Source organism: Poecilia reticulata, linkage group LG17 (assembly GCF_000633615.1).
Source record: "Poecilia reticulata strain Guanapo linkage group LG17, Guppy_female_1.0+MT, whole genome shotgun sequence".
Classification (NCBI taxonomy): Eukaryota; Metazoa; Chordata; class Actinopteri; order Cyprinodontiformes; family Poeciliidae; genus Poecilia; species Poecilia reticulata.
The window spans coordinates 21,827,148-21,852,147 of record NC_024347.1 but is presented as its reverse complement, the minus strand read 5'-3'; the positions used below and the strand labels follow the sequence as shown (position 1 = coordinate 21,852,147).

Sequence of the window (25,000 nt, the reverse complement as noted above, 5' to 3'; positions counted from 1 at the left end):
TCACAATATCACTGTACTTATGGATATTCACACAGAATTACTTGGACCGTATTRAAGCGAAAGCTAATTATTTAGCATGCATTCAGAACTTCTATGCCTCTATCACAGTCAGTGATGGGACTTGTTGCTTAATGCAGCATAAAAAGGTTTAGAAGGTGAAGAAGTCAAAGTGTTTAAGTCATTAAGAAATTGCAACAAAGTTTTTGAGAAGCTGCATTCAGTATTAAAACTGAATGCATTTCAGTTTTAATACTGTTAATACTGTTACTGGATAGACTATTCTTTATGTGGCATTTATGTTCGCAATGGACCCAAAGCATACATATAATTTTTGTATTTATCATAAACCGTATTGTTATTGAAACATTTGTCAATATTCTCACATGTAGAATATTTTCCTAATATAGGTCAGCCCTTGTGGAGATGCATGCTCTCTGGATTTCGTTAGCTGTTTTTGGAGTACATGTTGTGATAATTGCTAATATGAGATGCTAAAGATAGAAATCTGTAATGATTTTGTATTTGGCTCACGGCTTGAACAAACGCCATTAATGTTGTTTTCATTTCCTCAATTATAGCTCCAAATGAGAGATCATCATTGGCTAAAATCAGTAGTCAAAGCTTTGCAAAAATCAGCTACTGGAAACTGGACATTAAATGTTGATCACTCTCTCTCTTCTTATAACCAATGTGAGAATAATTGCAATATGCTAGGTTTCCCTGCGGTTTTGTATGAATGCAGTTTACTGAAATGGCTAAAAAAAAACTTGTGTTTATGTGCATCTCTGCTTATTCATTTTGCTGTCTTTGTCTTTGCAGATTACATTTAGGGAAAATATGGAATAATATGGCAAAAAAAAAAAAAACATTAACAGTACAAAAAGTATCCAACGTGATTCGCCGTGCATCAGATTTTCTTTTTTAAATCATACTAATTCTGTTTCTATCACATAAAGTGCTCGAAATCAGGGCACAGCTCTTTAGATGCACACGCACTACCACTCGCCTCCCCACCCCAGGAGCCCTGCCTGAACCTGCTGCATTCATTTCTGCTTTTTCGAACAGAGAGAACAAAAATCTCTCTCTCAGAATGCAGCGTGTTCCTGTTTTATTATAGTGCATTCAGGCTACTGAAGCTCTTATCTGCACATCTACAGCTCTACCTGCAAAACATCAAAGAACAGAAGCACTGACGAAAGAGACCCTGGTTCTTTGATTCTCCGTAGCATGCTGCAGCTCTTGGCATTTATGCCAGATTTTTTTTTTTAGAGAGAGAGAGAGAGCATTTCTTTTTTCTGCCACATGACTTTGGCTCCCCTTGCAAAAAAAAAAAAAAGGAAGTGTTTCAATGATGAGTACACTTGACCTGTTCAGAAAATAAACCAAGCAAGGAAAGGGGTCACCCATTGCACACAGTGAAGATGTTTGATTTCTATACTTGATCGCTGCTATGTTTTGTAATGGGCAAACTCTCCGTTTTACCTTTTGTGCCACCTGAGTCACCCAGTGGGAGGTGCAGTTGCTGAGGTCCGGCCCCTTGGAGCACCAAGTCCCCATCACGGTGCAGAGAAAAGTAGCTGTGCCTGCAGCAGCACAGAGAAAAAGAAAAAAAAAAACACACACACACAACAGTTGGAGGGTAGCCAAAATCTTGCTCGGATACAATGTCTCCTGCTGATCGCTCATTTATACAGACTCTCCTGTGAAGGATACTAAATGTTCCGCAGCAGCAGGAATTTTTCAAATGATCTGAAAGGCTGAGAGGAATTTTAATGTCTGCTTTGAAAAAAGAAAAAAAGAAGAAAAAAAAAAGCATGTTTGGAAAGGTTTAGTAAAAAGCTGTCAAGGTCCGTGTAGCTTGAGATAGAAGGGGGAAAAGAACTGACAGAGAAAGCAAAGTGGCATTTGTTTACAGTTAAAGATCAACACATTTCACAGCTTTCAGCATCTCGCAGGCTGCCTCATCTTTCAAAATCACGATTACTTCCAATTAATTCCTGCCACACTGATGAGACAAAAATCGACGCCACGTCCTTTTGAAACATTATCTCACTCTTATTTTTGTACTTGTATCTGCTGCCTCTGTTTTTATTCTGACAGTACTTCCAGATTCTGATATTTGCTCCGAATGTAATTTCAGCGCGATTACTGCGGCAATGTTGTTGTCAGACGATCACACATAACTACAGCAGAAAAACTGCTTCCCTAACTGCTGACTTCATATGCTTCCAGCAGAGATTTTAACTGCGCTAAGTAAATTGTAAGTGCATTATTTAAATTTACCTACGATGGAAGAGATGCCGTTTCACGAAATGAACAGTCCGTCACATTTATTTGTTTGCCYTTGTGCATTTGGAAACAGGCAACAGTTTCCCCTCCTGCTATTTGTACACTTTTATCCCAGAGTTTCGAAATAGCACGAAAGCACCAAGAAGGTACATAATGATTTTTTTTTTCCCTCTCCCTCCTTGATGTAGGAAGGAAAAAGCTCTAATCATGCAACACTTTGGTTTTAAAACTGACATGCTGCCTCGCCGCTGAAACGKGGCTGAGTTGGTGCATGTAAATAGAGGTGGAAATAACACTACGCCGAGCACACAAATAGGGATCATTTTAAGAGATTCTGTCAGATTCTTCGGATCTTGCTTTTCGCTCATTTTTTTTATTTTTATTTTAAAACGTCAGCGGCAGAAGTGACTTTTCCAATTGCGACTGTCATCGTACCAAATGAGAACAAACCCAAGCCTCCTGAAACAAATAAAAGCATGGACACGTTTTGTTTTATGTCTTTGTTCTCAGAAAAACAGTGATTCAGATCAACAATGTGGCCGTTTTAAATTGTATAGATTGTGCTGTACTGCATTAGCATTGGGTTGCATCATAATGAGAAATAGGTTTAATTCTATTACATTTAATTTTCTAAAGGTGTTATGTGGTTTTGTTAGTTAAATCAATTAGAGGGGTTTAAAAACTTTAGCAAAGTACTGATGTTAATCGCAGGCTTGTAGAGGATTTAACAAGATAACCTTTATGTTAGTTAAGTCTGAAGCAGTGCAAAGATAAGCTTATGTATTTTTATTCACAACAAAATAACGATAAGGGTTTTAATCTTGTTAAGCTCCTACATAAACAACAAATGTTGCCTTACATTTCCAGAAATCATTGAAGTTTACCATTACGCAGAAATCTGGGTAATTAAAAAAAAAAAACCTTGTTTGTGTTTTGTCTTGTTAATATAAACTTCAATAAACTTTATTGAGATTTTATAGACATGCCCGCACATATAGGTGAAGTAATAACGTTGGTTTTTAACACCTAGTACAACTAAAAATCTGAAATGTATTACACGGTGTACTGAGTCCCTTTGATACCACTAATAAAAACCCAGCAGCACTGCTTAATCCATCATCAGAAAATGCAATTGGTCTGGCACAACTGCAAACCTAACAAGACATGAGAGGCTGTCATGGTAAACTGAGCCTAGGAAATAAAAGCATTAATCTGGAGCAGATGTTGTTCTTTCAAACAAAATCTAAAGAGTTTAATGGTTGAAACCTGACAAAGCATAAGTAAATTGAACATTTTAAAGAAAACTGAAMGTTTTTACAAAAATATGGATTTCAAATAAATGTAGACACTTACCTCTGGTTCCTTTGGGGCACGGTCTCTCCACAGTGGTGCCGGTGTGCGTCTGGGGCCAGTCGATGGCTCGCCTCCTGGTGGCCTCGCAGAAACGCCGGGGCGTCGGGGGCAACTCGGGCACAGTGGGCTCGGACGTGACGGACCCATGGCTGTCCTCGTAAAGTATTCTCCCCTCTCTGGGATCGGCTCCCGCTCCAGTGGTGTCGCCCTGCCCCCTCAGGGTGGGCACGGTGGTGGTGGTGAACATCGGGGTGGTTCTGGGGACGGATGACGAAACGGAGGGATCCTCTGTGGTTGGGACTGGAGGAGCGACAGAACGGTGAGGCTGTTAGAGACGTGCTTTCTTGATACCGGTGAATGCTAGAGTTATTGTTGACTGAAAATTAAAAAGGTTCGCGGRGGGTTGGGGGGTCTCGCTTTATAATTCCACCTCTACTCTTCTTCCTTACAAAACAACACTGGGGAAAAACCTGACAATGTGACACTATCTTTCACCGTTTCTATTTTACTTAAACCAATAAGCAAGACAAGCAGCAGCGGCAGGGCAATCTTTCACACAGCAGTGATTCCTTCCGAGCAGGCTCCGTATTGGGCTGATTAAATGTCAACAATGAAGACAAAGGCTGTCTGCATTTTTACCTTTTTCTCCCTGCCTAGTTCGCCTTTTTCCCTTTGATAAAGCTGGAGCGCGGAAGGAGAACCGCACTGCCCCGAGCAAAAACCATACATCAGCAATAATGCGATTCCACTGTATTCGGTCCACGCCTACCAAGCAAATCCGAGTGTGACTGCGCACATGCACACACACGCACACACACCCCAGCACGCACACACACACACACAAGTGTGCAACCCAACCAGTGTCTGCTCTATTACTCAGGTGTGTCCCTGCCTAAAATCACTGCCAGCTCACAGATTGATATCTGCAGCGGAGGGCCTGGAGATAACTAGGAAATGAGAGCAGGAATGGGAAATCAATAAATTTAATACAGTATGAAGAGTCAATATGGATAAAAGAGAAAACAGAGTGAGTGTTTGTGTGTCTGTGTGCCTTCGCAGATATCCCAGGCTTCTTGTCTTCTGAAAGGCCATACATTTCCACCCACAACCTGCTGATTGTATTTTAAGATAAAAGCAGCTTCCCACAATGAGGTCTGCCCATGCGAGAAGCCACTATAGTCTTCATCATGTTCCCTGGGTGCTTTTGGGAAAATGCAATATCATGCTATCTGACACTCCATCATCAGACACCTATCTCCATTTCCCCGGGGGAGAATAGTGACAGAGCCRACATTTCTTGTTTCACACCAATCAGCGGGTCAGGGGGATCGTCGCTTCTTCATTCAGGTAAAAATATTTGAGTTTATTACAAAGCTGATATCTGTGATGAGGCCAAGAGGCCACCTTAGCATGATGGAGTGGCGGGTGATGCTCATGATGAGAAAAGGAAATGAGACAGAGTGTCTCAAATGTGACATTTCACGGGATGACCTTTTTTCCTTTCCTACGCGGGCCCGGACAGTTTACTTGCACTCATTCACCGATCATGYGGCTGTCAGCCACACATTCACAAATTGGCCTGGTCAWCATGGCTGGACCTTTAACAGCTAACCCCTGTGCGGTTTGGTTGCGTTATAAAGTAATACAAAAAAAAGTAAAAAACATGAAATCAACTTKAGATTTAAGTTGATAAAAGGGTTTTTATATCTATCGCACTCATTGTTGTATATTTTCWCTCCAGAAGCTATCGTATTTAATCTGAAAGTCAATATCGACTCTCAAGCTGCTCCAACAGAACAATGATATCTATGAGAGTGAGCAAAAAGTTTCTGACATATTATGTAATGGAGGCAAAGTTTTTTCATTGAGTCAGGGAAAGTGAGAAGATTCATAGGCTGACTTTGGTTGATTCAATAGACACATATAATGCAATATAAGGGCAAGTGTAATCGGGTTTCAGAATATTAAAGCTCTCCATACCTGAGCAAACTTCTGCTTTTCCACAGGCTGATATAAACCCTGATACGCAGCTGTTTGTAACAGCTTGCTTGCGTCACCTGATTAACTTGCTCCTGAGAGCGTATTTCTCCAACTCAACCCTCTGAAGCAACTTGTTCCAGTGCAAATGATCACAACATGCAAATTGTCTGCTTTTTAATGATCTTTAAGCAGTAATATTTTTCATTTTACTTTTCATATCCCGAAAGATCCAGTTYGCTGCAACATGCTGCAAARATTCCCTTGGATGAAACATTTGAAGCATKTGTGCATGTTAGATGTTACAGGAAATAATTATTTAMGATAATAATTGTTCATATATTTGTCCATTAGAAATCTTCAGATTGTACAGTTCTGTTGCTCACAATAATGTTATTTTACTTTTAGTTGTATATTCCACCACAGCGTTTTACAGTAGTGTTTAGGATTTTGTCCATTAAAAACCACTGCTAAAAACGTTTCTCAAGCACTGAGGATGCCTGTATCTAATAAACAATTACTGTGTAAAAATAACACTGGTGAATTTAGGAATTTGAAGCAAAATAAAAACAATGGCACCGAAAGTTTACAATAAATAAAGTGCTGTTTATTCTGGAACCTTCAAGAAATGCTTTTCTAAAAGTAAATGCACCTTCAAAAATGATGTTATATTTAACTTCTCAAATGCACACCGGTGTTCTTACAGATTTATACAGTCATGGGAAAAGTTGAGTGCGCGCCAAAACTGAGCAGCTTGTAGAACTACCTTAGGCAGCAATAACTTCAAGCAGTCGTTTTCCGTACGACTTTATCGGGCTCTCACATCTCAGTGGAGGAACTCTGGCCCGCTCCCCTGTAAAATGTTGCTTCAGTTCGTTGTGGTTTGCAGACATTCTTTATGAGCAGCTCCGTTAATGTCCAACCACAGCATTTAAGTTGGCTCGAGGTCTGGACTTTGGCTGGGCCATTGCTACATCTCAGTTATTGTTATTTTTCCCCCAGACAATCTGTTGTAGATTTGCAGATGTCTTGTTGTTGGTCCAAATTCGGTCAAGCCTTGGTTGTCACACAGATGGCCTTAAGTGTTCAATCGAGAATGGTGTGAAGCACAGAAGAGCGGGATGTACCCAGGTCCAAATCACCACCCCTCCACCACCGTGCTTAAAATTAGGAAATACATATTTGTGTTAGCATGCCGGATTTGATTTTCATTAATGGTGCTGCTGTGCATTATGGCCTAATGTCTCCACTTCTGWTTCAACTCTCTGTGATATGCGTTAATGTTTGTGAATCGTGTGACGATTACACAACTAATAATGAATAAGCAAATACTTAACTAAATGGCATTGATGTAAAAATAGAAATGARATTCATTACTTTGATCTCATTAACTTGCTTTATTAAAAGCGTTGCATCCGGCTACATCAGCCGATTTGGCTGTAGAACAACTTAGCTGTTGTCGTTTCTCAGTGATTTGACCAGAAYATCTTAATGCTTTCCATCAACATTTTCTGCTGCAATGAACAAGCAATAAACATATTACTGGGAATAGAGAGGATGGATGCTATAGTACCTAAATAACTAGTTAATATTTACTGCAGTCCAATTTCCAATGAGCTAAAATGAGATAATTTAACAGAAAATAAATGGAGTACCTGAACAAAACCCATTGATGCAGAAGGAGAAGGTATATATTCAGACAGGTAGGTTCTTTCTGGTATTTAAATACTGTTTTCCAGTGCTAACATCCAATCCATKATGCCCTTTTCCTCCCCATTAGGGCACCTTCACTAAGTGGCTAATTACTTTAAAAATGTAAAAAATAAAATCAGACAAAAATTAAAAGTTTATAAGATCAGGAAAATTAATGTTGGAAGGTTATCATTCAAAGTGCCTTCTGCTAAATAGACAAATTCAATTCCAGGTTACTTTATGAGATCTATAATTTCCAATCACAGGACAGATAATCGCTTTAAGCTTTGAGTATCAAGCTGTGACTTATATTGCATGTCTATACTTAATCTAACACATTACATTGCAAATGTGATTCTTTACGTGAAGACGACRTTTAAGACTTATGATATTGAGCATAAATTAAGGTCGACCAGTCAATAAAAATGGTAATCGTGTGATTTGGTGCAACTCATTGTTTTAAAGTTTGATGGGAAAGGGCCATTATCTTTCTTACAAAGGTAGAGAGATTGTCATTTTTTTWWTTKRRKTTWWTTTYMWYMAACTACAACCTGAAGGTCATTGTTCAAAGATTTCCAGAGATTTTMCAGAAAAATCTGTAACCTGGTACTTTTCGGAGAATGTTTTCTCTCTTTCTACTTTTTCCTCTTTCAGTTGTAAACAGACAACTAAGTAAATAAATCAACACAGCAGCTCTACAAAAATGGGAATTGTTTAAGGAATCTTCAATCAGCGTGCTTCTGCTTTTTAAGCTATTAGACACTCGGTCATCATCTTCCCCGTTCCCTCTTCGCTCTTCTTACTCTTACCACCATCATTTCACCTTATTTAATCAAAGAAAATCTTTGTGGATCCTTGTAGTCATCATGTCTTAAGTCTTCAAATCAAAGTGTGGGTAACATCAAGACAGTCAGCTAAGCAGCACAGCTCCTCTGTACTACACAAAGTAATGCGCTCAGAAGGCAACACATCTGCGGGCTTATTCTGATGCCTCTGCACCATGCGCTCTACAATTTTCTTTTGATTGCAAAGAGCAACTCCCTCCAGTAAGAGCCTCGCGTCCTCTGATAGCACTCATCCAAGAGAGGGCTGCACCAATTAGCTTGCATTCCTCTCAAGAGGCAGTGAAGTCACTCTTTATGGGAAATCTGACACCAAAGAGCACGCCGTTGCCATATGGTGAATATTACCTCTTGTATGTAATGGAAGAGTTTGAGATTGAGCACTTGAAAAATGACTATGACCAGTGTCAAAGCAGAGTGCGTAAATTAAAACACAGCTAAAGGGGAGAAGGAATATCGTCCCGCAAGATCATCAGTCGAAAAACGCGGGAGATGAAGCAGAATTAGTTTCATCACATTATGGCCCCCTTGAGTCATTCCTGAGAGGGAGATGGCAAAAAATATTAAAGTGTAATCATCTGATGAGAAGAGTGCTTATTCTGTTTGTCCTTGATTTTATACCTCAAACTTTCCCACTAGCAGAGCTTTATTTTTTTCCACCTAAATTACAAAGTCGGCGTATTCTCTACCTGTCCAGAGAGACACGTAAATAAATAGATTGTAAGCTGTCTAATGGTTGCTATTAAGGGAAGTGGAATGACAGCTTGCAGTCAAATCAAGCTGCTTTAATTAGTTTCAGTTTTGAAGATGAATCACTTACACAGTTAATCCTCCTTGTATACTAATAAACAGACACATGCGGCKTATAGGAAATTAAAATGTGCAAGAATATGAAATAATATTCAAATGACCCCACATCTCTCTGCTGCTATTCCCATGGTGGGCAWTAAAAAGACTCTATAGTGYGTGCTAGATATTAAATGGATAGTTCAAGGTGTTTGAAGTAATGTTKTGCTTCAGGGTTTTAAGCAGAACATTTCTTAAAACAGTCCATGATACAGCTTCATGTACATGCTGCTTTACGAAGTTCTAAACCATTGTCATGCTTGCAGCGTGGTCTTATTTGGACAGAAGCTGATTACTATTTACAAGGTACATGGAGGTTGGAGGAGGTTCAACATCAATAATTGTTCTGTTAAGTAATGCAACAGGAAACTGGTTGTCTAAAGGAACATTTTTAGAATGATGGGCCCTGATCGGTGAAACTAAAATCATCACATTTTTGTCTAGTAAGTAAATGAACCATGCTTAGCACATGACTCAAAGTTAGCTACAGTGAGTRTCAATGTGCAGGTGAAAAAAGTCACTGATGTAAGGAGTAATTTAAATATTAYCAAAATATAATTAACTTTTTTTAATTATTATTATGTAAATCCAATTTATGACATTGAAACTAACAAATGCTGCAGCCTAGGTCTCACTGCATTTTGACTGGATGCTAATAGAATGCTAAATGGAAAAGCTTCCATTCYATTGTAGCAGGCCTCAATCCTATCTGTTAGCTTTAGCATAARGGACCTAATCTGAATGTCACAAAGACACCAAGAGAGTTATCTACAGCGACTAAAATACTAACTGCTTATAAGCTTCTAAAAAGAACATAACTTCCAAAATTCATTTAAAGCTGTCCCAGCAGCTGGACAGCTTAGCASARATGAGAGTGGCAGTAGGACTCCATGGAGCCTGTAWCATGTGCATGTGGCTCTACATAAATCCATGTGTAGCTCGCCTCAATAACAAGGACGTCTTAGAGGATGAAAACTGAGCTTCAGTTGCCTCTTTACCTGGAGCTCRAGCTGATAATTAATGACAGAGCAACAAATCCCACAAGACATGAATTTTACATCAGGTTGTTTATAGGCGCTYGTGCTGTTTCTGCTTGATTCAGGGTTACACGAAGGCAGCGTGAATCGTAAAGAGTAACAAGATAACTCAAGCACTCCTGAATTTGATGCTAAGGAACCTGCTATCATTCCTTCAAAATAAAAAAAAATAAAGTAGTAAAAAAAAAAAAAATAAAAAAAAAAAAAATTCTTGGGCTGACAGCTTTATTGACATTTGTTCCTTAAAAGAGCCATGGACGAGAAAAGCTCTGCCTGACACATATCTTGTGTCTGCGTGGGGTAATTTATGAGGCCTGAAGAAACCGAACACTGTGGAGCAGCAGGCGTAACACAGTCACAACGAGACAAGCCTGATTCAGGAGGAGGAGATGGCAAAGCAGCTTGCTATACAGACACACGCGTGCGGACAGGAAGATATATGTAGAGACAGAAATACACTTGGAGCAAAACACTCCAAAACTCCCTGTCATGTACACCTATGAGGTCCACTAAAACAGTCTCCTGCCATAATCCAGCAAGCAGAACAATTAAGGCTGCTCCAAATCCCCTGACTTCTTTTGCTTCAGACTCTATTTCTGCTGCCAAACATGTTTTAGAGTGTGGAGCACAGGCTTAGCGCGTGATACATCTATAAATGTTCACAGTCTTCAAGGCTCACCTGGAGGTGTCATACGAAGATATAAAAGCAAAGCTAAGCTGAGCAAGATGCAAGGCTTGGTTTAGCCAGAACAAGACAAAAAAAAAAAAAAGACAATAGACAAACTTCATTCTATGTGGAAATAGGTCTGGATTGACCGAAAGAAAAAAAGTAAGTAAGGTAAATTTAAATTAGGTCAAACGCCTATTTTAAATTTTTAATATCCATTAACTAAATTCAAACTTTGAATCTAAACTGCAGTCTATAATCAGCTAACAGCGCGTACTTTGATGCGCTGTTTTTGAGTACTAAAAGCAAGATAAAGGTTGGAGACAAATCCTTTGATCCAAAAAAAGAGCGTAATCTTGTAATTCCTGCATTTTCTGTCGGACTCAAAACTACAACATCTACCAAAGAATCATCAAAGGATGATCAAAGTAAACTCTTTATCCGCACAGGTTCCGACCCGGGATTTCAAAACACAGGGAGTCTAATATCTTGACAGGTTGTTGGTGACCAGCTTTATCTGAAGGCCTGACCAGACAGGGGGAAGTTTCTCTCATATTGGACTGAGTAAAAGATTTTATATATATATATATATATATATATATATATATATACTTGGTTAGAACTTGGTTAATCAGGTTAATCAGGTTAATCAAGAACAGTGAACTTATCTACTAATAAAAAGCAAACTTTTTGCAAAATCATAACAAATATAGATTTAACAAATTGCACATGATTACAACTCATTAGGAAAAAACTGACAAGCAAATTAGCAAGACCTGAAAAGGTTAATGCAAATGCAATTTTCAAAAAAATTGCAGAAGATTACAAATTGAAAGGTGTAAAAAGCATTTTAATGATAGCTTGTGTGAAACTTTCYAAGTAATTTAGAAAAAAAGAAACAATTATGTCTGAAATTGAGAAAAAATGATGCAGTAGTGAATMATTTTCCTGCCAGCTGATGTGATGCTCAATATGTCAAGAAAACTCCAGGTAGTCAAGAAACTTTGTCTGGGATCTCATTTAAATATGGTACACTGGAAAATTTAGCGGTTTTGAAACTGTAACTTTTAAAAACCTTGACACCAGTAACCAGCCAATACATATGTGGAAAGCAAAATGCCACTCCCCCCCCCTCCTTTTTTTTTTTTTCTAACACAGAACCCACTTATTGTTCAGTTCTACCAGAATGCTCCAAGGAGCTAAGCCTTTTGAACAAAGCCATCAATTTTACGCCTCTCCTCTTTAAGGTCTCGAATCAATGCTACCTCAAAGACAAATTCATTTTCCCCTTTCTCTCCTTGTTAGTTTGAAATGTTCTCTGCAATTACTGGCTAAGAAATCAGTTAATGCCTTTGTACATCACAGAGAATGCATTACCGATGTCCCTATAAGTTTTCTAGCTACAACCTTTTGGTTTTTTTTTGGGTGGTGGTGGTGGTGAAAGGGGTGTTCGACACACATCTGAGGAGGTGTACTCTCCCAATATTGGCTTGTGTTCGCAACGCATTAGCAGCCTCCTGATGCGTTTGCTAATTCCCTGTGAATTGTTTGGAACAATAAGTAGAGAGATCAATATGTGGAATGACCCGAGCTAATCGCCTCAACCGGAGGCCAGAATTGAGCAGCCTTCAGTGTTACACAGCCTCTCCCGCAAGGTAAAAGAGCAGACAAGTTGCTGAGGTCAATTATCTCCCGCTTTGATCACTTTGCCAAAACTCTCCCTAAAATGAACCCGCAATCACGCTGCTGTTCCAGCGTCTCTCTAGTAAGAGAATCTCCGTCAAGGTTGATGCCGCTGACAGAAAAGGACGGCGACGCCTGCTGTTACYGACAGGAAATAAAGGCAGAAAAGATGCTCTGGTTTTGGTGTAACTTCCTTCTGTGGTCGATGAATCTTAATGGGCACAATTAATTTCCTTTACGCCTCAAGTGCTCCTCAGTTTCAGAGAGTGAGACATTATTTCAGCACGATTAGACTACCCTGCAGAGTACGTTGTTTAATTCAGCGACATATCACGGCCAGCAATAATTCCTAACAGCTTCACAGTACAGAATTAGAGGTGTAGATCTGGGAAAAGGGGGGGAAAAAACTAATAAACAAGGACCAATTATTTTCAAGAGCCCTTTATAGAGCATACTGTTGCTGCCGCTGAGGATGGCCTCAGCATATTCAGATMTGCCTCCTTCAGAACACAGCGTCACTAAATGCGCTCATAAAACACATCCAGTGATCCACTGTGACAAGCTCTGCAGAGAAGACAGGTTTCTGAATGGATCCCCGTGTCAGAACAGTAGCACGGAACCAGCTCTGAGACTAATGGGTGATATCAACAACTGTGTTGTGTGACTGCAGCAAGAGGCGACGCCGAGCCTATGTGGCATTTATGTTTACCCAGGCATTACGGTAGCTGAGAGAGCACATTAAACCCTTCACTGGAAATGCTTTGTGATGGCTACTTCCCTCCTCTTCCCGAGACTCTTTAGAGACACAGAGGGTAATTATGATAATTCACTTGTTAATTACATTTACATAAATCAGGACGTGAGCAGTTGAGCTAGCAGTTTGCACGCACGACAAAAACTCATCAAAGTTCGAGTAGTTTTCATATCAACTCTAACATACTTTTAATTGAGTCTTCGGAGATTCCCGGGAAAACAGCGGGAAAACAAACAAGATCTGGTGACATGGGGCCAAAGTTCAGGAGCACACAGTCTCCATTCTAAAATCAACCTTTCCCCATGTCTCTCTCTTCAGTAGCAYAGGTCAGGAATCGGATTTCAAGCCCCATGGCAACCGCTTTCCAAAATATTCATAAGTAAAAAAAACAAAACATAACTAGGACTGCACAATGTTCAGTCTGTGCAATATTGATAGAGCAAAAAGGACTGCCAGGTTTCCTACAAGGTGTAAGTYKATATCATTAAGTGTTCTAATTTGTTGAATATTCATGTAAATGACCAAAACGAAACTATTTAAAAAATAATGTCACAGCCCCACTTGACCTTAGAACTTGATAACGGCAAGCAAATGTAAACTCCCAGGTTTCTCTTAGAAATGCTGCCTTGCTTACAAKAATCTTTTCAGAAAGGACACAGATTGATGAGTTCTGGAAAAAAAACTGTTTTCATGAGGAAAAGTTTCAGTTGTGCAAGTAGAGCACCTGATCTGACTCCTGGCCCTGGGGCCCACACSCTCATAAACTGACCCTGATTAGCAAAACTACATTCAGGTTTTTCACAACTGGCACAGAAACCAGAATTATCTTAAGAATGAGTTGTAGCTCAGTTATGTGTTGCTTGTTGCAAAGAACTATGCAATAACCCCCCCCCACCCCACCCAAAAAAAACAAACAAAAAAAACCAGTTCCTTTTATTTATATTTATTGACTGTATATAGAAAATATAAAGTGCAACGTTGACAAGCTGTACTCTTGTGTATCCCTCACTTGTGTTCTTTCTTTGCATATTTACACATAAAATTAATTAGTATATTTCAGTGTATTTGTCATTTTTCTTCCTAATGTTCTTCCTAATTTATGGTTGACGTTTGTTTTGCTTTTTATGAACTGATGAACAATTTTCAATAAAAATTACAAATAATTKTAAGGATATTTYACCTCTTCTTTGAAGTCTGGACTAATTAAAATAAGCCTACATTTCAGAATCTAATACTGGATTATCCAACTAATGACATAGCTGGACACACAGTTAAGGTCAAAAAACTGCTTTGAATTTAAATGAATTTTTACTGAACCAAGAAGTCTGTTTTTGATAAGAAATGAGGCAGACATTTCTCCTGAACTAATGAAAAATGGAAGAGTTTTATATACCTTTCTCCATAGACGATGTAAAAAACTTTTTGGCAGATTCTCTACTGGATTCAAGTCAGGACTCTGACTGGGCTATTTCAAAACATTAACATTACCTCCAGTCAGAATAAATATGTTGGTAAAATGAATAAACAAATAAATACTTTAAACCTAATTCTGCCTGGGGTATGGCTTAACTGTATTCTTTGATGCATAAATAATTATTTTAATTTTGTCATTTGGATTCAAAACTGATGCACCAAAGAACCGGCAGAGTATTTTCTCTTTCATGTGTTTTAGTCATCAAAAAAAGGAAAAAAAGAAAGAAAAAAACAGTATCTACCAGAAAAAGCCTGACTAATTTAAACTCAGCTTATTTAAATGATGCCAATTAACAAAATATATAGTCAAAAAGAACTTGATCAATCAGTTATCTCTGCATCAAAGCCTGATCTATGAAGATCCAGAGGCCAAACAAAGCTATAAAATGTACCAATTGTATTACTTTTGGAAGACTGTGGCAATAAAAACTGTAAAATATAAAATGCTACTTGTTTTCTCAAATTGATTTTTGTATTTTTTAGGTAATATAGTAAGAAATATAGTCTGAAAACTCAACAGTTTCCATGCTCAAAACCTTTTAGAAGAACTTTTAACGATAAATACATAAGRTGTGYCATAAATGATCTCATAATCACAATAAATAATATCACCACTCGATGATTCTTTAATAAGTGGCCCAGTCGTAACCTGATATCCAACAGTGCTCGGCAGAGGGGCAGCAACACGAACCTCTATAACGCATCATCCAGTCAGGTCAAGATTCTTATTCCCCCTCTTCATACAGAAGACTTGTGGGATAAATTGGCTTCTGTCAGGTAATTAAGCCCATTATCGGCCTGATGTAATGTCCCTGTCTGATGACACATATGTCGCCTCTCAGCACTTCACAGATTAATTTAAGCCTGTTAACTGCCTGACAGGATTCTTCACTGTAATAGATCTCCTTTTCCAACCAGTTTTTTTCTCCAACAGATGCGCTGTGTGCTCCATAACTCGCCTTTGAAAAATATTAGCCCACAATAGGTTGCCGATTATCACCTCATCTGTTAGAGAAAAAAAAAAAAAAAAACAGAAAAAGAAAAAGAAAAATGGCAACAGCAAAAGTTGAAGAGGTAGTCATGGCAACACATGGTGCAATCCTGAGGCGGAGAGGAAAGGATAACCTCTGTCATACTGTGCACAAGCCTTTTCCTACATGTTCGCAGCGTGAGAGGGAAGTTCAGGGAGGCAGTGTAGATAATGGTTTCGGATAAGKCTCGAGATTGAAGAATTTGATGGGGTCCAAGCATCAGCTGGATTGAGTGGCTTGCCTGCTTCGTGGTAATAAAGATGCGCATTTTTCATGTTTTTTTTTTTTTTTAGCTGTGCCTCAACCCTACAGAGAGTTGTCCCTCATTCCAAGGTGAATCTGTAATTTCTGTCTGCAAATGAGGCCTTTCCCCAAGAATAACACAAGCCTCTTTCCTTGATCACACCTGAATTGTATCCAGAATTAAAAAGCAGCCATCTGTGACATCCCAAGCCACTCCCAAACAATAGAGGGGTTTACACAAAGACAATGGATTACACCTGACAATGAAGCAGTCCCTCACCTTCTGCAGGATCCGGCGGCCCAAAGTCTAGGTCGTAGCGCAGGACGTAGAAGTTATTCCACACGTACAGCTGGTTGTCCCGGGGGTTGTAATCCACGGCGGTGATGTACTGGTACTCGTTGGGGAAGAGGATGTCCGTGTACTCGCCCTGGTTCAGCTTGGTGTTGTAGATGTAATCGATCTGGCTGCGGCTCGCCTCACTCTCGTTCTCCTCGTAGGTGGAGCGCACAACGTGCAGCACGCCGCACACCATGAAGGCGTTGGAGGCCGAGCGCTTGTCGTACGCCGTGTCCCAGGTGTTCTCGAAGCGTAGGGTGTACGGGTTGAGCTGGCTCACCACGATACGTCCATTGTTCTGCTCAGTGGCGTAGATCACCCACAGGCCCCTCTCATCGACCGCAAGGTCAATGTCTGTCTTGCCACCCCAGCGGTAAGGTGAGGTGTCATGGTAGTTGGCATTGTTCACAATGGCCTCTCCACTTTTGATGCGCGTGCGGAGATCAAACTTGACAATGTTACGAGTGCGCTCCTTGTTGAAGAAAATTGCACCGTCGTAGGCGACGAAGCCGGTTCCGTCCACACGGTGAGGCAGTTTGTAAGTGGTCGTCTGGCGACCGTTTTTGAAATCCTCCAGGGAGGCATACTCAATGAGTGTGTCCGTGCGGTAGGGCGTCCAGGGCATGAAGAAGACCTTGTCTCCAGCCTGGAGCGGGTCTTTGCACCACGAGCCCGCTTGCTGTTCGGCCTCGAACAGGAAGGTTGCAGCTCCTATGCCCTTCAGAGTCCCCGGACAAATGAAAACTGGTGACAGAGGAGAGCAAAACAAAAATACAACAAGGCAGAATATTAAAAACCTCAAACGTTACATGTGTGACAGGCACAATTTTCCCAGCTGCGCCACTCAAGTACAGGACAAAAAGATCAGGGACTTTGAAGCTTTTGACTAGTGTTTTTGTACTAATGAGACGGGGAAAGGGGGGAGGAAAACAAATGTACGTGTCAAAGTAACTACTCAGGATGAAAAATGTGAGGTTAATAGAACTTGCTTCTCAAGGGGCTGCTGCTACACTGTACCGGGGACAAAACAAATAAAATGTGAACCGAAAAAGTTTTAAAGTCCTGCAAACGAAAGACACGGGAAGTGGCGAAAGGAGAATTCACAGTGCTTTGTTTTGTGTGCTTTTTTTTTCTTTTCTTTTTTTTCATCCAACACCAGAAAGGCTTCTTCAAATGTCAAATGCCACATGAACAGCTGGGTACAGTGGCTATAAAAGTAAAAATAGGCTGATTAAAATGTCAGGGTTTTAGGAGATTATTAAAAATCATTTCCAAACTTTTTCCACCCTTTGTATGGTAAGTATTATTATTATTTTTTTTTTTACAATTCAAATGAAAAATATTCAAATCTTTTGGAAAATGGTATGCACACCTTGAATCTAATACTATATTGAACCACTTTTTAATTCAATTCCAGTATCCAGTATTCTTGTGTTTACACCTCCCATCAGTTAAGAGTGAATCTGATGGATAACAAATAAACTTCAGCCATATAAGGCCAATTCTACTGACTTTGCTTAATTCAATCCTCTAGGTAAAGACAAAGTAAGCAGATATGTCATAAAATATCTCATCATACATAGTATCTGGTATCACAAAGACAGTTGTCAATAATTGCAGACAATATAGACAACAGATCCTTGGCAAAAACTGCATGTTTCATAACTGATAGAAAGACAAGAGAGAAACTGGTTGAAGATGCTACCAAGAGTCTCCCAGAAAAATTGAAAGATTTGAGTTAACTGCAAAAATTTCTGGTTAGTCCTTGTGCTTGGTTCTATTTTATATGTGGCAACAATTTCCAGTGTGCTCCACATTTCCGGATTGATCAAACTAAATCTGAACCTTTGGCACAGTTGAAAAAGTTAATTAAAACACAATCATTACAGTAGAATATGCTGGTGGCAGCATCATGCTTTTGCTTAGAGTACTAGACTTTTTGGGAAGGTGCCAGACAGTTTTGAGCCTAAACACTTATGAGTCAAAGCTTGAAGATTATAGAATACAAAAAAAAAAAAAGGCTTCACCAGCAAAAATGTTATCTTAAAATAGCCAAGCCAGACAGAAATCTCTGTGGTCGCATGAAGAGAGGAGGGACAAAAGATGCCCTCACAATCTGATGTTGGCTTTGAGAGCGTCTACAAGGCCAAAAAACAGAGAATGCTGAAATTGAATCATAAATGGCTGCAGGGATTGAACAAACTATCGGTTTCAGATTTGGTACTAAACCAGGTCATTCCAGCTTTTATATTCTTGTTTCTGTTTCTCCTTCAAGCGTAACTTTCTCAATTAAATGGTACAAGATAAAAATCACACTTAAGGTAGAAAAAGTTTTCAAGTGATCTGTCATGGTCTCATTAATTATGCCACAAAAACCTGGCATTCTAACAGTGGTGTATGCACTTTTTTATATCCACTGTACATACGGACACACTGCACATGCACTCTCACATGACTGAGGGTCATTAAGTAACAAGAGGGAAAGGGAACAGACTTTACATCTCGTGGTAAGAGTGAACAACAGGTTGTCGGATGGTAGTGGTGGCGGCAGCAAAGCAAAGGTAAAACAAACTAAAAAAAAAAAAAATGAAAGTGGAGGTTGAGGGAATAAATAGAAACAACAGAGGCAAAGGATTTTCACTACTTCTGTGGCAAAAGACAAGAGTAACCACTGATGGGTGAGGGAGGCCACGGCAAGGTTCCAATACAAATTAATTTGTTCTGGATAAAAAAAAAGAGAAAGGAAAGACAGGGAAATTTTGTTTTCCCGTCCTCAAACATTTTTTTTTTTTTTTTTTTTTGCAGATGGTGCCAAACTCACTCAGCCATCACTGCTATTTCACATCACGTGCTATGGGTGCAGCAGAACTCGGGCCAGGCAAACTGAGACTGAGCCAATTAAGAGGTATACACACAACTAGTCATTCTTCGGAGAAGTCGGGGAGGGGGGTGGGGGTTACACTGCTTACGAGGGGGTCCAAGGAATGAATGGACACCAAAAACAGTCAGTGTTTTCTTTCGTATCGAGAAGAGAACTTGGTCTGGTGACCATGGTTGTCATTTGAAATTTCATTCTGCAAATCGTTTGGGTTCCATGGGTGCAAACCATCCTCCTATGGGTTTACAATTTGACAGGAAAAGGCAATCAGGAAGGGAGGAGAGAGGTGGAAGGGGGTGTGACGTGAGGGGAGCTGTACTCAACACCACAGAACAAGAGGCCGAAAGGGTGGGGGGTGGAGGGGTGGAGGGGTAAAGAGAGGGAAGGACCAGAGCACTCATTTACCTTTTTGCTCCACTTCTATTTCAGGCATTGGAAAAGAAAGCAAAAAAAAAAAAAAGAGTGCAAGAGGAAGAGAAATGTTATCATGAGTTAACTAGTAGATATAAAGAAAGAAAATTAGTTGGAGGGTGTGAGTGTGAAATGAACCATTCAGCTGGCTGGGATAGGAGATCTTAGAGGAAGAGCAAAAAAAAAAAAAAGTTTGTTAGAGCGATGTCTCATCCTAGAATTAAAAACAGAGAAGTTATGGCAAGAGACAAGCCATGTATCGCACTTCCCAATAAACTACTCATTTCCATTGCCTTTATCTGCCAACAAAACAACAGTTTGTACAGTAAAAGCTGAATAAATTCCTCAAAGAATGCTTCTCCCCTAAGCAGCAAGAGATGGAGAAAATTTATAAAAAAAATAAAATAAAAAATCCAAAGTCCTGGTCATATTACGATGGAGAACAGTCAACACAGCATCGGAGTTATTTCTGGCATGTCTTGGCTGAGGGTGGAAATTGTTCAAACTTTTCTAAACACAAACGAAACGCTGGATTTCTAGATCTGCTCGCCCACATGCGTAAAACACGACACTAAAGTTACCAACGCTTAAACGAGCTGGCAGCGCACGAGGTGATTGATGATAGCCTAATGGGCGTTCCTTAGAAATGCAGCTGCATGTGCTTCGGTGCTTTGAAGAGGCTGCAGACAATATGAAAAAAGGTTGAAAATTAAAAGAAAAAAAATAGAAAGAGTTAGTACTGGTGGGGAACAGGAGGTGAAAGGAAGGTCTGTTTGAAAGAAGAGGGGAAAGAAGAGTGAGTATTTCTAAAGGTTTACATTTCAGCACTTAATATATGGAGTAAGCTCAGATAAAGCTGAATTCATATGAACTACTCTAGGCATCCGTTTAAAGCTGGATTAACTATAAAATAGTGACTGTTATAAACATATTTGCAGCAAAGATGATAAAAAAAACTGTAGAAGAAGAGAGTTGTGATAAGTGTAACAATTCAGTTTAACCTCAGGAAAAATGCAGAGCATTCTTTTAAATTTTAGGCAATTAAACAGATTTTACAGTAGGATCCTTTGTGTTATGGATCAACAAGAGCACTAAATAACGCCATACATTCTGATTTCAGTAAAAGACAATCCAAAAGTCAGCCAACGGAAACTGTGAGAAAACATTGCGTCTCCAACCCTTATTAATATCTAGTCATGCAGATAGCTTCAGCTTTATTTGTCAAGCTGTAGAAATATATACCCCTGAGATTTTCAACTGAACCACAAATATGTAAGACTGAGTTTATAAAAAAGAAAAAAAGAAAAAAAAAAGGGAAAAGCAGAAGCTATTTGTTCGGTGGAAAGTAGTTCCAAAGTAAACTGATCACAGTAAGGTCTGAGGATTAACCGCAGAACCAGCAATGCTTTTTAAGAAAAGATACGGCCAATGAAAAACTCAATTTGATCTATATGAGCGTCATACTGTAAACCAGAGATGCATTTACTGCCGTTGAAGCAGAGTCTGGGATAGACGGCGATGGGGACACATCAACAACCATTTATCACGTCTAAGTCCCCAGTGAAATCCCTCAGTGGAAATTGAATCATGTGGAACCTCTGCTTCAATCTGACTCGGTTTTGCTTTAGTGGTTGAAACTAAAATGATACATGACTAAAACGTGAAGATTTAATTTAAAAACCCCGAGCCAAAGCTAAACTTAAAAACACTGCAAACTAGAATAAATGATATCTTACGCAGCCAGATAATGTTYGCAGCAATCCGTGAAGACATTTACAGTCGTCTTTTCGCAAAAATTAAAACTGATGAGTTTGACGTGCTAATTTGTGTCGCTGTGCTCAGCCTGCACAGTTACGTTAAAAAAATTAAACTGACTACAACAAAATTTTGAATCTTGCAGTAGATTTACAATCTGTTAGTGAAAGTTCAGCTTCCACGGTTGATAATTGGCATGCCAGTAACCAGGCTTCTATGTCGCTGTCAGGTACAAAATGAGCATGCAAATTAAGCATGTTTCCATTAGTTGGTTTTAGAAAAAATAAACAAGGCTGAGCAGTGACCTCGGACAGCGTTATAGGTTACCGACTGTTACCGGGAAATGTCATAAATAGGGTGAAAATTTGCTAACAGGAAACAAAAAAAAAGAAGAAAAAAAAACAAAAACAAAAAGCAAAAAAAAAAAAGGTTTTGAATAACTTTCTGCAGTTTGGAGCATTCTCTATGCCAGTCAGAGTCGTACATGTTAATAAGTGGAAACTTTTGGTCACTTAAAGTGCAATTATGTAACAGATGCCTTTGGGGAATAAACTGTTTTCTGTTAGCTTATTTGTTAATCTTTGGGGGGGGGGGTTAAATTGCCATTTATGTGTAATTTGTCAGTTAAATACCCCTAACCGTGGACACACAACTCTTAATGTGGTGATAATTTACTTTGGCAAGTTGCAGTCGTGAAGATGGACAGAACATTTGCATATTGGTTCCATCTTGAACATTATCTAAAAAATGACTTAAAAATAATGTAGGCTGGGACCAGGTATACCAAAGCTTTGTAAAACCATATATCATGCTGTTCCTGGGGTTTAAACTAAATTTAACAAGCTGGCAGACCCTGAGAACTGTAGGTTACCTTAATGTGGAATAGTTTTTCCTTCTCTTAAAAAAAAACTAATTCAGCTGTTTGGAAGTATTTTCACATGCAAAAACCAGTTTTTGAAAGATGTTATCCCTGAACTCTATWAGCAGAACAACATTTTAAAACTATAGTTAATAAGCTGCAACATTAAAAGCAAAAAGGGGGTAATACTCTACTGAATCAAGATTAAACTACAATAAATAAATCGTATAGATAATATTAATACAAATTAGGAAAAARAAATCAATATTTTGTTTTAGCAGTAGTGGGAATGTTTCTTTTCTGTTTTAAATAAACTCAGTTAGATTGCGTTACAGAGCTTTGTTAGATTTTTTTTTGTGCAAATACCATTTGTGAAACATTTGTTTTCTTTCTTATTTCTTATATTGTATGACTCATACCATTGTATGCCTCTCTGGGTGCACGTTTCTTTTTAATCAACTTCTATTTTGCCACTTGTTTGGCATTTACTTACAGCCAACAAAAATCAGCATTTATTACATAAAATATCTCACATCTCAAATAAAGTCAAATAAAATCACATCTGCATGACTAGACTTCCAATAAGGGAACAGGAAAAATGTGTGCTTTTTCTTTTTATAACTGGAAAAGCTCAATTTTAAATACCTAAGAAACATTCCAAGTCCATCTAGCTTTAGGTCATAATTAACACAGTGTTATTCCAGATAAAAGAGTTGAAGAGTCATCTGTAAGAGCTAACAAAGAGAGGCTGCAGTCACATCAGACACTTTGATTTTACACAACAAAGATTTCTGTATGAGATTGGGGTGGCGATACTTACTATAGGGAACACACTCATACTGGACCTCTAAGTACTTGTAGGTGCCAGGGCATGGATCGGGAAAGACATCAGAGCCAGTGACAACCACACACTGCGTACGGTTGTTGCACCTAGGGGAAAAAAAAGATTGACCAGAGATTTCATCATGACTACCCACAGTAAGAGTACTCCGCATGAGACAACATTAACAACACAAAAGGAGGGAGCGCTTCATTGTAGCAGCCTCAGTGACATTGATGAAATCCCGGGCTCGACTGTTACTTATGCATTCTAGTTTCAAACCTTGGCGAACGAGGAGGGAGAGGAATGAGAGCATTAAAGGGGCGAGTAAATGAAGGCGATGGCATGAATGACAGAGCGAGAGAGCAGCTACAAGGCATGTTGGGAATTACTGTCTTCAGGCTGCTATTGGAAGAGAGGACATTCATTAAAACACACGCGACAGGTGGTGGTGACATGCACTGGACTGGAATGGGTGGCCTCGAGTACAACAGAGCAGCTCCTCTGCATGTATGCCCAAACAAGACATGAATGTGTCAACTCCATGAAAGGTTATTTGCCTTTCAGCATGATATGGTGTCCCTCAGTGAAATAACAGTATGATGTGTGAATTGCAGAGACATTGGGTATGTGTGTGTGTGTGTGTGTGTGTGTGTGTGCGTGTGCTAGCACATGTTTCTGGGTGTTAAAAAAAAGTTCAAGTCAAGAGGCAGCAAGAGGGGAAAAAAATAAAATAAAATAGAAGAACAGCAAAAGATCGAGTTTGTGTAAATACTGTATAGGGTGAAATTGGCTCCACTTCAATCGAGCTCTCTTCAGGCCCAGGGATTGAGAATGATGTCAGCAAGAGAGGCAAACAAGATGAAAACTGGCACCGAAAAAGAAACGTTTAACAATGTGCAGGTTTGAGATAAATATTTAAAAAAAAAAAAAAAAGAAAGAAAAAAAAGTCAGAGGCAGAGATGCAAGTTGAACATATATCTGAACAGGGGACAACAGTAACAGGTTTAGGACAATTTATCACTGCAAAAACAAAACAAAACAAAAATATGACGGATGAACAGAACCATCCATGTAAGACTAAGTTAATGGATTTTAAAAAGCAGGTAAGCACACATGTAAATCCAGCATGAAACTTTTGCTCGTAAGTGCACATGCAATTTCTTTGTAGCACCCTGCCTGTACTTCAAAGTTAATGCCATACAACTACTACACCTTATTAAAACCATGCACAATTAACAAAGGATTTTTAGAAAGAGCCAGCTATGGTCTAAACTTCAGTGCCAATATGCTGCCAGCTGTGCTTATAGAGAAGCAACGTTTGTAGCTCCAGCGTAGCAAATGTTCAAGAGAACTGCCGCAAGGGAGGAAGGGTCACTGCATGAAAATGTGATCTGATTGACAGTGTGTGGGGCATGCTGGATCACCTCAAATTCACCCAAAAATGTTCCACTTCATTCTGGGTGCAGAGATTTTAAAGTCAATAGCTGCAAGTGATAGGAAATAGGCTTTGAAATATTTGGAAAAAAAACGTAATCTCACTATATAATTTCAATGCAGCAAACAGGATGGATATAAATTCAGGTAGAGTGCCGATCAGCAAAATTAAGCATAATTGGGCAATAGATTATTATTTGGTTGTGTTGAAAATGCATCAGCAGGCAATAGTGCCATCAACCAAGGCATTGTGATGGTTCAAGGTCAATTTGAAACAATGCTTTAGAACAGATTAAGAAACTTTCATCAGTTTTATATCCCTTTTTTGGCAATATTTTGGGTAATTGTTGACAGTGGTAGATAAGATGCAAACAACCTGCAAAACATGGAGGCTACAGTGATCACACCTGAACTCCACATTTACCAACAAGAGAAACCATTAGCTGCTAACACAACTAAAGATAGCATGTGCTTTACAGCTTTGCTATAGGTGCTAAATAAAAAGCTGAGTCGTTTCTGTATTTGATCATCTGTAGTTCAAACCATAAAATACTTGATTAATCTAAACTAAACTGGATAATGCTCCACCATAGAGTTTATTTTTTATATTAATAAG

At 39.1% G+C, this 25,000-nt stretch overlaps 1 protein-coding gene across 1 annotated transcript in view; it reads right to left on the bottom strand.

Annotated features, from left to right (window-relative positions):
* The window catches only part of adgrl2b.1 (adhesion G protein-coupled receptor L2b, tandem duplicate 1), a 124,795-nt gene that overhangs the window by 41,762 nt on the left and 58,033 nt on the right, over window positions 1-25,000 (bottom strand). The window contains exons 4-8 of the mRNA XM_017309888.1: window positions 22,948-23,057; window positions 19,508-19,522; window positions 16,168-16,968; window positions 3,643-3,942; window positions 1,483-1,583 (exon numbers count right to left, since the gene is read on the bottom strand). Of these exons, the coding sequence (XP_017165377.1) occupies window positions 1,483-1,583; window positions 3,643-3,942; window positions 16,168-16,968; window positions 19,508-19,522; window positions 22,948-23,057 (1,327 nt within the window). The remainder of the gene's footprint in view (window positions 1-1,482; window positions 1,584-3,642; window positions 3,943-16,167; window positions 16,969-19,507; window positions 19,523-22,947; window positions 23,058-25,000) is intronic.